The sequence below is a fragment of the Galleria mellonella genome, unplaced genomic scaffold (genome assembly GCF_026898425.1).
Source record: "Galleria mellonella isolate WM207_F2 unplaced genomic scaffold, CSIRO_AGI_GalMel_v1 utg171, whole genome shotgun sequence".
NCBI classification, from domain to species: domain Eukaryota; kingdom Metazoa; phylum Arthropoda; class Insecta; order Lepidoptera; family Pyralidae; genus Galleria; species Galleria mellonella.
In genome coordinates this window covers 3,385,998-3,400,896 of record NW_026442014.1, presented here as the reverse complement: position 1 = coordinate 3,400,896, position 14,899 = coordinate 3,385,998, and the positions used below count along the sequence as shown (strand labels likewise).

At 33.2% G+C, this 14,899-nt stretch overlaps 1 protein-coding gene across 1 annotated transcript; it reads right to left on the bottom strand.

The window, feature by feature from the left end:
- Positions 1 to 364: 364 nt before the first annotated feature.
- LOC113518439 (probable peroxisomal acyl-coenzyme A oxidase 1) lies at positions 365 to 14,189 on the bottom strand. Its single transcript, XM_026903358.3, has 13 exons — positions 13,846 to 14,189; positions 10,658 to 10,811; positions 9,627 to 9,795; positions 9,422 to 9,545; positions 8,762 to 9,006; positions 7,357 to 7,517; positions 6,181 to 6,343; positions 4,217 to 4,407; positions 3,615 to 3,767; positions 2,948 to 3,053; positions 2,293 to 2,445; positions 1,626 to 1,742; positions 365 to 571 (listed from the first exon to the last, which is right to left on the bottom strand). Exons 1-13 carry the CDS (start codon positions 13,967 to 13,969, stop codon positions 425 to 427), a joined length of 2,007 nt encoding a protein of 668 aa, XP_026759159.1. The 5' UTR covers positions 13,970 to 14,189; the 3' UTR covers positions 365 to 424.
- Positions 14,190 to 14,899: the final 710 nt, after the last annotated feature.

The following is a 14,899-nucleotide window of genomic DNA, read 5'->3' as shown; positions in this document are numbered from 1 at the left end:
GGTGATAATTATATCATCTATCATCCTCCATGGTACCGCCAGAGTATATTGTTTGTATGTAATATGTATACTGCAGACAAGTTTATTTTCGTTAATAAAATTAAAAAACACAATTGTCGTCGTTGTTGTCATAATAACAAGTTTCAACAAAAACCAAATTACTCTTTGACTGTTGCCGTCTGAATTATTCCTAACCTGTCCAATGTCTGATTCAGATGTATCTTTATTTGTATTAAGCACATTGAATGAATATTTAATCGCATATAGTTTGAGTTCCATATGTCATTTTACATACTAAATACTTGAATGCAAAATGACATTCAGGGTTCACAGGTAATGTTTACTCGTAATTAAAACAAAATAATAAGTATTTGAATTAATATAATATTAAACGTACATATAAATTGAAATTATAATAAATAAATCACAGTTTCGCTTTCTCCATGAATGGCTTTATGTACTTGTGGAAGGAGCTGTTGACGGGCTCCGCGTTGAGGGGACTCTTGAGGGCCTCCTCCATCAGGCGCTCGTACACACGCCCATCGTAGGCGCCCAGCGTCGAATTCAGGACCTAAATACACAGACAGAAATAAGAAGGAAGTGAGTTTGATATTATAGGTATATAAATAAATGACAATATGAATTTGCTTTTATTTGTTGTCTAAATGAATTCTAGATCTATTAGACAGGTACATTAAAAAATATTGTTAATAAATATTTATATTCTGAATGTATATGTATCGTCCACCATTTGGTAGAGTGATATATAAGAATTAGTTTTTTTTTTTTTTATTTTCATACAATTAACCGTACATAAACAGTAATACTTTTTCTGTGAATTAACTATTTTAAGGATTTTTAAAATTTATCGAAGTTACGATTACGTACGACTTTACTATGGCGATACACGTAAGAAGTGAAAAATGTGTGCAGTTATATAGAAATGCAATAGAATTAATGAAAATATAAGCGAATGAATAATAATTTACCCAACCATAAAGAAAGTCAACCATAAAAAAAGAAAGAAAGTCTACCATATCCAATACCAATACAAATAAAACTTCGATTGATTTAATATTTCGATTGGTTATCAATTTCATTTCTGTCATAATTTCAACTTGGTTTGTTATTAGTACAATTGGAATAGACTATATTACCTCGACGATACCGTGGACGTGCGCAAAAATTTATAAAAATATTCCCATACAATTACATACATTTCATTCTCCTATTATATCATGATTGTAAAATAGTACAATATCATATGTCATATAGCGGTAAATCTTAGTAATTTAAGATTATGTTTCACAAAAAAACAGACTTCATTTATAGCAAAACTAGTTATTTTGATTTAATAACTAAACTGCTTTTGATAACATTTCTGTGGGACTAATTTTTATTTGTTTGTTCTCATTATCTTGTTTGTCCATTGCATCTCAGTAGACTGTCATATGACCAGATTATTATTTGTTGTTGTTGTTTATTATATTGAAATAAGCATGCATATTATCTTTTACAGGAGAATCAAACAGAACCGATTCAATTTTGACACATTCTCTATTGTTCGTATCAATAACAAGAAAATGAAATTAAATTAATAAATAGTTAATATTATATATTGATACCTCGTCTCTAAAATCGAAGCCGTCGACGAGCCCAACAGCGTTTGGTCTGATCAGAGCAAGCAACTCTTCATATCTGTCTCTCAAGGCAGGGATGTCATCTTTTGATATTGTGGAATACTGCAAATATTAGTAAATAATTTATACATGATATTATAAATATACAGTAGATAAGAAAACTTGTTTTAAAAAGTAAATATTATACCAAATGTAAGCATTGACGAAGAGCTGATAAAACCAATGACCAACGCAGTCTATGAACGATACAATTTGCGTATAACCGGTAATGTCTCTATTAACTAGCATATCAACAACTAAGTGGGCTAGTGAATTTCGTATGTAAAGAAATCGGTTGTAAAGATTTTGTTTGTAGACAATTTAGCTACGACTGGGTTATATTTTTTATCTGTCTCATACATTCGGATTCGAATATAAAAAGAATCTTTATCTTCAGAGTCTCCACTCTCAAGTATTGACTGCGAGTGGATACTAAAGTACACATACCTTCCAAGCCCAAACTGTCCTTTCACTTACTAATTGATAAAGGATACGATGTTTTTTTAACACTAAATCCCACTCAAGGTTAAGCCTTAAATTAATCGGTTATATATACAATATACTTTTTCGTGTACATATATTACAAATTACTGTAATATTTTTGTTTGCTTACCAACAAAATATCACCTTTCTTCTCCAAAGCCCAATGCACTAAATAAAGTTCAACCAACTGCTGTAAAACTTTAGATAAGTTGGGAGATAAAGTGTTCGACGCACACTGGATTTCATTCGAAAATACTTCGCAAATTATCACCCGACAATGAGCCTGCAATTAAAATGGAGAATATCTTTATTGTATTTATTAAATCCTTGTTATAATAAGATTCCTATATTTATATTGTGTATACATATACAAATAATCAGTAAAATTGCAAAACCTCTTACTATACACATAATTTTGTATATTTGTCCACTGTCGAGTGTTTGACTAGTATATTTTAAGCTAATGATGGTCAATTAGTAATATTAATAATCTTAAATTTTGGATCGATAAAATAATACAAAATAATTGTGACTAAATTAATATGAGGCCGATATGACGTATCGCATTCGTGATTCACTGTTCATCCCAAAGATTGACTGGTAGAGAATGCTATTAGCATTAATTCCGTCTATTATTCCATATTTTCTTTTAGTCAATAAAGTTATTTAAATAAATAAATACAGAAGTAAACCTTACTGAAATCGAATAGAATTGTTAATAATGTGTCGCAAAATCTTGATGGTATCAAAGAATCTCACTAATTGTATTATTACGCTTAACCCACCTCACTAGCTTCTACTAATTGTATCGAAGCTAGATTCCACGCTTCCTCCTGGCTTTTACCAGCACTCACATGTTTCGATGCGGTATCGTAAGCTGTTTTAATTTTTCTGAAAAACATTGAATACGAGTATTCAATAAGTTGAACGCGCGATAAATACGAATCCCTACTTAATCACATTTTATTTTATTCTGTATTATTCGTAGTATACAAATACATAGAATCGTCATGTGGTAAAAGGATTTATCTTGAAGACTTGCGCAATCAGTAGTTCATTCTCCAAATGATTAGAATTTTGACCATCTTAATGGAGCGCATGCTACAACACATGCGTGCTCATGCGTTCTAAATACGGGATTGACAAAATGTGTATTTTATCCTGCGCAAAAAAGTCTCGTCAGCACAGGCCTTCAAAAGATTTGTACCAACATTGATAATGTTTGTATTACCATCTAAATACAAACATAAATATATATTACATATTTTTTGAGGAACATGTTTAAGATTCATCACTGAAGCCATCACTGTAATTTTAGAAATTGATAATAATAAAACTATTAGTAAATAGAATATTAAAATTAATAATGCAAATGGAACCAGAAATCAGGAAGCGTGGCTCTACAAATTGTATTAGAACAAAAAAAACATAAATCCATACAATGTTACATACCCAGCAGCAACTGCCTGAAACCCTTTTATGATTCCTTGGTTTGTATTCTCCCATCTGTAGTCAGTTGGTTTCGCAAAGTTGAGCAGGTACAAAACAGTTGGATTTAATTTTGTGTCACCTTCTAATATTTGCGTCCATGTCTTTAGTAGGTACCTACAGAAGAAGTCAACAAATAAAATATATATTGTGCAAGGATGCATTATGCACTCAGAAAACAACCGAAGAAATGTTTAGAACACAGCAACGCCGGTATGTCTAGACATTTTATCACATTTTCAACTACGAATAGTTTAAAAGGAATGGAGTGATTAAAACAACAAGAAAGAATAAAGTGACTAGCGTTTGTCGTTTGCATTAAATTTATAGTGAAAGCAATTAGCATCATTCCTAGGTTTTATTTTTGGCTTACCTTTCTTCTATTAGTATAATATCATTAATTTTATGATTTCTGTTGGCGGTAGAGTGAATAATGGAAATACAATGCGATGTAACTCCTTTTTATTCCCAACATACCAAAGAAACCCCGTGGGAATCGTAAGAAGCAACTAAGGGAACTTAATGATCGAGGAATGGACAGCAGCGTCCCTCTTAAAATATCTTACCTAGCTGTCTGCAATAGCAGCACAGTATTTTCACCTTCATATGTCATGGCAGCAGTGGTGTGACTATAAAGCAATGGCAAGTTGGACGAATTCATATAACCGTGACCACCGCATGCCAGGCGGCACTGCTCAATGCCTGCTGTACAATCCTGAGTGCACACAGCCTTCAGGCAGCAGGATAGAGCATGTAACTGGAACATATATTTTTATTTATGGACTAATCTATTTACTTCGCTTCCACCTGGATACCATCGCGATTAACTCTTGATGATTTTTTTATACCACAAAGGTGACAAACAAACATACAGCCCGTCTAATAGTAAACGGTCACAGTAGCCTATGGACGCCTGCAACACTAGAGGCATCAGGTGCGCGTTGCCGACCCTGAAGAAACTTTAATATACTCTTTTTGAAAAATCCCAGACTGTAATCTCTAGAAAAAACCTTGGCAGGGAGTTCATTCTACAACCTAAGCGTTCTTGGAAGAAAATTTCTCTGAAACCGCACTTTATGGGACTATTTAGGCTCAAGCGTGTGAGGATGAATTCCTTGTCGATGGCGAGCGGTGTGATGATAAAAATGGCAGTAGGCATAATTTCAAACAAATCCTCAGACCACAATCCGTTATATAAGTGATAGCATACACAAAGGAAAGCAAAGTCTCGATACCGCCTGTGAGCTTGGGATCGTTAACAATTCTCATAGTCCGTTTTTGAACCGAGTCAAGAATATCAAGCTGGTATCCAGGTGCTCCGGCCTATAGATGAATGCAGTACTTTGCGAAATTGTCACAATGGGTCAATTAACTTGGTTTCATCCTCATTAAATACCCCAATAGCTTATACCTATAGATTTGTTTAGAATACCTCTTTATCCCCCGGTTTTCAGTGAGATCTGCGTAAAAATCAACCTGATATGAAATATTATTAACAATAGAATCAGGAGGGAGTAAAGGAATTATTATTAATGGTTGCCTTAATAATAATTCCTTTACTTTTAAGGTACCTGCCCAATTGCTAGCAATATGGCCTATCAGGAATAACCTCCACGCAATTCCCTCTGAAAATTATCATGGTAAATTATTGTTAATGTCGTTATGATGATACGTTACTCACTGGTTGTTATGTAAGGATCAGTTGGTATACCGATAGCGCAGGCGGGGTTACCAATCCATTATCATATATGAGAAACAATATAATTACAGGCACTTGTCGATTATCAACACGTAACACTCGGCATGACCACATTTTGCTGAACATAATAGGTATTAGTATCCAGCAGGGTAGGGGACAAGCCTATTTACTCGGTTTAATTTTTTATGCAATTTAGAAGGCAAACAAAGAAATGGCAGTTCTGATTTTGATTAATTATTAAAATTCAAATTTTCAAATTCAAATTCAAAAATCATTTATTCATGTAGGACATTTTAGCCGCTTATGAACGTCAAATTTTTACATTATAATTTTATTTTTTTCCCTACCGTCCAGTTCGGTATATAGATCCAACTGAGAAGAACTGGCAAGAAACTCAATTGAATTACTTTTTTTTTTAAAAGCCCGTTTATTTACAATGTATATTTATATAGGTGTCTATGTCTAACATTAAATGAAAATTCAGTGCATGAACAACTATTGCCATGCACATTCGTCATTCAAGTAATCGTTTAGCCTCAAGTAAGCCTAGTTAGCCTCTTTCAAGTAATCGTTTAAGTATTAAAAAGTCGAAGAACTATTCAGAAAACCTAAAATTTTTGGTATCAGCGACATAGGAACTATCGTCAGTTCGTTTCTTTTAGATCATTATATCGGGATAGTATACTAATGGGCCACAACGCTCTCATACAATGTATTTAGAAAAAAAAATTAATTGTGCATGTCCATCAACTATTCTATTTATACAAGCTTTGTTCACATTACACTATGTAATATAATATCCACTTATATTTATACTAAGCAATTAGATACCTCAGGTAACTGATCCAAATTTCCTTCTAAAATTTTTTGAATAACTCCCAACATTGTCTTCCAAAGCCACCGCCCTACAATCCTTATGGCATGGCCTGTGGCAATATTAATGAAAAGCTTTCGTTGCTGAGTCACATAGTCCAGAATTTGAGGTTCCGGCTCACTGTAAGATAAACATCTTTTTATGAAGTAATTCATTTAAATTATAAACTTAATTAATGACGGATGATTGTTATTTTTTTTATACGAATTAGAATGGCAAACAAGCTAACGGCTCACCTGATGGAAAATGGTAACCGTCGCCTATAGACATGAGCAGTACCATGGACATAACAGAGTATACTGTTTCGCCCATGATAACCCCATGCGTTGCCATTCCTGAGGAATCAGGTGTTATTCCTCTGTACCCTGTAAATTCACGCCACCCTTCAAACCGTATATGTATATGTTATATGTATATAATTATCAAGTATGACATAGTTTTAGCAAATTTTGAGGATTTACTTTTAAATATTAATTTTGATAAATAAAATAAATATAAAAAATAGCATCAATCAAGATATATTCCTAGTGCACAAATAATCTCACGTGTTTGTCTCACGTGGTGTTATTACTGATAAATGTTAATAAGCTCGAGCTTATCTTGGACAATAACGGTAATTGATTGTAATAGCTGTAAGAAATAATATATATGTATACCTACTAGTAGTCCGACCCGGTTTCACACGAGTAGATAAAATTTTCGAAAATATTATATAGCTATAACTTGCTCATTGATAATGTAGCTTTCTATAGGTGAAGAATTTTTAAAATCGATCGAGTAGTTTTTAATTTTATCCATTAAAAATAACTGATCAAAAAAAAATATCATATTTATACTTCCATAAAACTGAACACATTACCTCCGGTGAAGCTGTAAAAGCCATCTGCAGCCAACAACTTTAGTTAAAAGAATCTAATATCTGTATCTAATCTCTGTATCTAATATCTGTATATTTGTTTATGTATTAATAGTTGTAGCACTTCAGCTGCCCGCTAACGAAATGCTTTCTTACTGTACTGGGTTGACTGGAAGAGATCTCTGTCAGAGATAAGTCCACCCTTGCTCACAACATTTATAAATAGATTATTTTATATGTAACTTACAAGTGCAATAAAGTATATATAATATCTCACTTGGGTTTCAGCTGCGACTGATGTCGGACGGCCGAGTAGCGGACAGCAATAATTGCAGCTGCAGATAACTGCATCGCGGCGTCATTTACTATATTCACCCTCACTACAACCATAGTTCCGTACGTTAATCTATCACTCTTAGAGCTTACGTATGTTCCATCCTGGAAAAAAAATGTAACAATAATCTTTAAGTTATTCATTGATCCACTCTTTTTTTTTAATGGGTGATAATGAAACAGTAACCTCACCCGTGCTATCGGTATACACCGGCGGGGCACCAGTGAAGGTGAAGATGAAACAAGTCAGTTAGCCCATCGTGACGATTTCAACAAGAATTGTTCACGATGGTTTCCAGGGGGAACCACGTGGAAGTCGACCTAATTGGGCATATTGTTAGCAATGGAGCTGTCAAACTCCATTGCTAACAATCCCTTTCCCCCCTAATCCACTCTATTCAACTGTCATTGGTCAACAAGATCATTGCATTCTCTTCATGATCTATATCTTACATGTTTTATGTATATATACTGCTTATATGTATACACATATAAGCAGTATATATATATATATATATATATATATATATATATACTGTAAGTGTATATAATGAGTATACGGATATATATTTTACATTATTACATGTATCATATCTCTATATTAAGAAATAATAGAATTTCATTGTGTCTCCGATCAAACTGTTTATTACTATTATTACTCCTATCCATCCAAAGGTTGTCTGGAAGAGATCGCTTTTAGCTATAAGGTCGCCCATTGTTTTCTAAGTGTGAACATTTCTTGTAATTATTTGTATCTATAATAAGTTTATTACTGTAATCTTTTGGAGGAAGCAATAAAGAGTATCTATCTATATCCTGCAATTTTTATTTTTGCTGTAATCTTTAAGTGACAATAATTATTTGTTCTATCGCGTTTCTGAACTTTACTATAAAGTTTTACACTTTTCTGAACTTTACTTTAAAGTTTTATTTTTAAACTTTACTGTAAAGAATTTGAGGTAAAGACCGCTAAAGGTTGTATACCATACCATCATTATCATCATATCAGCCTTACATTGTCCACTGCTGAACATAAGCCTCCCTCTTAGGGGGATTTGCCAGTAGTTGCCACGTCTGGCAAGCAGATACCATACCAGCCGTTAATTATCTACTGTTGAACAATTTGAATTTTATTTGACTCTAAATGAACTGTAATTTTAATTTATATTTTTTATAATGTTATTATGTAGTATCTATTCTGTACAATGTATTTTATGCTTTGGACAAATAAATAATCTAACTTTACATATTTAAGTCTTTTGAACATTTACATTCCAGGTATAATGGCATCTGGTAAAAAAACTACCCACGACTTACCAACTAAAACGTACGTTTGATTAAATACCAACCTTTTTTACTTCAGAGTTCTTCATCAACATATTCTTTCTAGGTATTCTAAAGTTTTTGAAGCCAAGAAAACCATTATTAGCGGTCTGAAAGCCCATTTTTGGACCAATCTCACCCACGTGAACTCCTGGGAGAGGTATATGGGTCTCCAGATCTCTGATCTGTACTATAAATGGTTGGATACCATGGCATTTTCCTTGGGTGTACAATTGAGCTAATATGATGCAATGGTTGACAGTATGTCCCACTGAAAATATTTAAGTTATTATATATCTTTGTATAACAATAGAAAAATGACAAGATAATAGAAATAATGACAAAATGTTAGAAGTGACATAAAAATTACCTCTGGTAAAAATCTGAACGTCTACTAGATTCAATTTACAACCTTTTTGGTATGAATCTAATACCTCTGACTACTCTATTAGGGATTATCGTAAACATATTTATTTTATACTAGCTGTATCCCGCGACTTCGCACGCACAAATAAGTAAATAAACTATCCAATAACTATATGCTAAGTTATGATATAACCTACATATGTATCAAATTTCATTCAAATCCCTTCAGTAGTTTTTGAGTGAAAATATAACAAACAACCACACATCCATCCGTCATTACAAACTTTCGCATTTATTATATTAATAGGATAGGTACTTACATCCACCGGGCCACCATTTGTAAGCCGTCAGAGTGGGTGTGTTCAAGATGAACTCTTCAGTTTCAGGGTCGTACGTCGCGGTGGTCTCTAGACCTCTTAGAAATGTTCCATGCCCTAGCTCAGTCTACAAGATAGTAAGGTCTCATTAAAAAAAAAGTTGCAATCTTTTTTATTAATGAAGAAAATAAAATATTTTTATTATCACCTGTGCATAAGTTCCAATGACTTTCATATCCAATGCTTTTGATAACCACTCGGCTTTCTGCTCGTCGTTCATGAGGCCCCAAATCGTTGCAAGAAACATGGTTTCATGAAGATAGAACGGTGATATATCTTTTATTGTTGCTGGTAGGATATTGTATACATACGTAGGCCTAAAATGTGTAAGTTCAGAAATAATATTATAAAATAATACAGACAAGATTGTTTAATCGTTAATAATAAAGTAATTAAGTTGTTAATGGTATTATCATAAAAATGAAAGTATTGTGTAGTAATATCGCCCAGTGACTATATAACCCTTAAAACTAGTAAACTTCTTCTTATAACCACAAGGAAGAAACGTTGGTTGGGACATATGGAACCAGCCAAACAAAACATGCTTCTTGTTAGAAAATTCCATGAACATAATTTTATATAAGACTCCCTTAAGTATTTTTCTTTTTTTATAAATTGAGTAAATTAAAAAAAAACTGCTGACCTCGTATTCTTACTGGCATAATATTAAGCCATAAAAACTAAGTGGACAAATGGTCAAAATTAATTTCATATATAGAATATTAGAAAATATTTTACTTTTTTTTTGATGCGTGCAAATGGTATGGTAATCCCGCCTGCGCTAACAGGATACGCTGGCGGAGCACCAGTAAAGGGTGATAGATGAGAATGAAAACAGGCCAGTTAGCCCATCATAATAGATTCATCAGGAATTAACTATGATAGTTTTCAGGGAGAACCGCGAGGAGGTCGACCTCGTTGTGTATATTCCTAACAATGGGATTTTCAGTCTCCATTACTAACAATCCCTTTCCCCCCTATTTTACTTAATGATTCAGTCAATTATAATACAACACATGATAAAGAATGCTACTAAGATTAAATTCGCCTTTTGTGCCAAATTTTATTTTGGTCAATAAAGTTAAATAAATAAATAAAATTGTATATAGAGAGATGGAAGTATGGAATACATAAAAAAATATTCAGTAGGCACAATTAAAACTTATGAGCTGTACGTACCTTTCCGGTAAAAGGGGTTTGTTTTGATCATGCCGCAGACGAAGTTCCCTCAGTATACATGCCTTTCTGACAGCAATCTCGTATCTCTCCTTGTGACTCAGGTAATCCTCTGGTATGTCATCTTTAAGTTCTTTGATAGCAAGCACAGTCTCTTCTGCAAAAATGAAATATTACGTATGTAATTTCTTATATAGCAGTTACAAGGTACGGAGGTTTAATACCATATTTCTCTTAGCCTAGAATAACGCTACTGACTTCTGCAGATAAACATATTAATGAAACTTGATTTAAACGAAAAACGATAAAAATATAATACAATGCATCCTGATAGGGGGAAAGGAATTGTTAGTAATGGGGTCTAATTTCCCCATTACTAGCAATACACCCTATCAGTTCGACCTCCACGTGGTTCCCTCTGGAAACCATTGTGCTGAATTCCAAACGTACGGGCTAACTGACCTGATTTTTCATTTTCACCTATCATCCCTCACTGGTACCCTGCCAGTGTACACCGATAGCGCAGGCGGAGTTACCATTCCATTATCATTCGTTAAAAAAATGCATCCTGAAAACTGAAAGCTCTCAGTCAGTCGCAATTTGCCAGGTGAAAACAGGTAATAATTTTGGTAAATTTGATAAACTTTTTGATAGGTTTGATATAAACGGGAGTTTATACTATTCTATAAACAATAACAATTATGGGTTACCAATATGTAAAGAATTGATGTAGATAATACTGTTATAAGAAATTGGTTCTTTTTGTATAAAAACCTACTGTGATTACTGTATAATTTTTTTTATACAACTTAGAATGGCAAGCAAGCTGACAACCCACCTGATGGAAAGTGGTAACCGTCGCCTATAGACATGAGCAGTACCATGGACATAACAGAGTATACTGTTTAGCCCGTGATACCCCTCAAGCGTTGCCATTCCTCAGGGCTCAGGTGTTATTCCTCTGTACCCAGTAAATTCACGCCATATCTCACCCTTCAAACCGAAACACAGCTATGCAAACACAACTGCTTCACGGTTGAAACACGAATAGGACAGAGGTACCCAAGCAATCGACTTTTGTACAAAGTCTCCTTTGCACCATATATGGTATGCTTTATATACAAACCCTATAGATACTTTCTCCTTTCGGGTTCACAAGTGGAAGAAATCCCTTTAAAGGATAAGTCCGCCTTAATTTAATTATATTAATAATAATTTAATATTAGTATAAAATGAAATCAATGCAGTCATTTAATGTAATAAATCAATTATCATATTCACTTCAAATCCCGTCAGTAGACTTCAACCCTGACAGTAGATGAAAGTTTATTATTATTCTTTTATCTATACAACATTAAATAATTGCCATTACCTATTAAATACAAGAAATGACCACAAAATTAAGAATTATAACTTTCTCTAGACTGCTCGTAACTATACAGCTAGACTCTCCATGGTAATATAGGAGACTCAAAATTTTATATCTTTATTCGACTGGCGTTTCTTTAGATAAAATATTTAACTCCACCAGTAAGAACATTCTTTTAATGGTATTTCTGTTTGCACCTTGTAAATGTATATCTAATTGTTTTATAATAGAGACTCAATTGAAAAACATGTACCTATATGAATATAGATATAAAGAATGTATAATCCAAATGCTAATTAGGAACTGATACTGCAATGTCATTCAGTAATTACGTGCTTTAATTATCTATAATTGTACTTTCAATTAATGATAATTAAAGCACGAATAAAAATCGTCTAATAATCTATCGTATCGTAGGTGCAGTTTCTGATACGATACTAATTTAAGACTGTTTCATGTGATAATAAAATTTAAATCAACTTCAGTTTTAACAAGATAACAATGTCTCCCCAGACTGCTTTATAGACATGCAGATAAAGGATTCAGTTACTGTCGTAAATCTAGGTATAGTTTGTTTAAAAAAAGAACAATGAAAAGATAAAATCTCGTTAATATTTACCACAGAAACATTAACTTAATGGAATAAGTAACAAATCGAGGTGGTCCCTTCTGTAAACCATCGTGCTGAATTCCAAATGTACAAATGTGAATGTGAATAGGGCTCTATTTTCCGCGCTTAGCCTCTCATTTGGGCCGTAGTGCGTATGAGTCGTGGCAAGTACAGCCAACCTAGCTCCGCCCAGAAGCGCAGAAGCTACCTGGGTTCTTCACAGGCCTCACGGAGCGACCTCACCGTTCCGTGGATTTCTAAGCGTTAATGGGCCACAGCCTCACATTCCAAGATTACGTGAGCAGCCGTTTCTTCGGCATCGAAACAGCCTCGACATAGAGGGCTGTCTGTGGCTCCTATTGTGTTTCCAAAGGTACTTATCACGATGGACTGACTGATCTACCTTTTCATTCTCACCTATCATCCCTCACTGATGACCCGCCAGCGTATACCGTTAGCGCAGGTGGGACTACCATTACATTATGATCTATTAAAAAAACTGAAAGGGACGTTACGTATACATTATTTTAATAGGAGTTATAAGTTATGAGATATATAAAAAAATTGTTTCTTGTAAAAAAATTGTTGAACGCAATCTTAACCCTTCTTTGCATGATTTTTTTATTGGTGAATTAAATCAAGGTGACATAATTTATGTTCAAAATTAAAAGAAAAATGGTTAAAAAATAAATTTGACAGCTATTTTTTTCTGCAATGGACATTAAAAAGATATTCAGACACAATCAAATTAAAGTGAATTTGTTCTTTTATATAATTTTTGGGCATTCGATGTTATGATGGAAATTTCCACCATTATACAAAGTAGGGTTAAATTATATTTTTTTTTATGCAACTTAGAATGGCAAACAAGCTGACGGCCCACCTGATGGAAAGTGGTAACCGTCGCCTATAAACATAAACATAACAGAGCGTACTGTTTCGCCTATGATACCCCCCATGCGTTGCCATTCCTGAGGATTCAGGTGTTATTCCTCTGTGCCCTGTAAATTCACGCCATATCCCACCCTTCAAACCGAAACACAGCCATGCAAACACAACTGCTTCACGGCAAAAACACGAATGGGACAGAGGTACCCAAGAAATCGACTTTTGTACAAAGTCTCCCTCTGGTATATTTTCCTACGATCTAACCCACAACCATTATCCATCAAAATCCTTCCTTTGAGCAAATTTTAATTTTCCCTTGCTTACCAAATGCTTTTCTTTCCGAAGTGATCTCTTCACCGCCGTCAACAAAGTGTATCAACTCTTTTAAATCGAAAGTGCATTTCGCACGTTCTCTCACTAAATCCACGTTCACTTTCGTTGAAGTCATATTTATTTTTATATTCTAAATATACTGTGCTTTACGTATTAAATGTTCAATATGTAATTATATAATAATACAAAATAAAAGATATAACGTCGATATTCCTTTGTATTTAATTCAGGACTGATATTGCAATATCATTGAGGAGACTTTATATGTTTAACCAGACTTTGTACCTTTGAATAATAAATAATAAGTAAACGCGAATTAATAAAAGTAATAATCGTGTCCTATGAGTTCTATTTTTTTTTAATATCCCATTTTTATAAGAAGTACCACACAATCCTGTTCTTCCAGCTTAGATACCGTGTGTTATAAGGAACTAGGTAATTAATATTTGGGAGCTCAAACGAGAACACCAAGAACCGAGTCAGTTCAGAAAAATCCGTTTCCTTAATTGATTTATTATGAATACAACTTATAATAAACATTGCATAGTAAATACAGGTTATACATATTGACTTCGGTTTTGACAAGATACTTATTACTGTAGACAGACAGGCGAATAACGGTACATCATGTTTTTTTTTTTAGTTATTCCTAAATCTTAAAATATTATTATATTCAGCACAATGTATTAATGTTATCGAATAAAATAAAATCAAGTTCCTTCTTGAATATAAACTTTGAAACTAAATGCTTTTGGACGTCACACCGTCAATAGGTACTTATATATATATATATATATATATATATATATATATATATATATATATATATATATATATATATATATATATAGTAAAACATTCAAAAATTAAAAAACGATAATATTTCTTTTCTAAAGTCGGTTAAAATATAGCAACACAATATTACAAATAGCTAAAGCCCATAGATAAAACAGATGATGTTGTGATAGGTCGACGACTTCAACAAAAATTTCACGATGATGAAATCACATGATTAATCAATGTGTATTTGTATTTTTTTTTATGG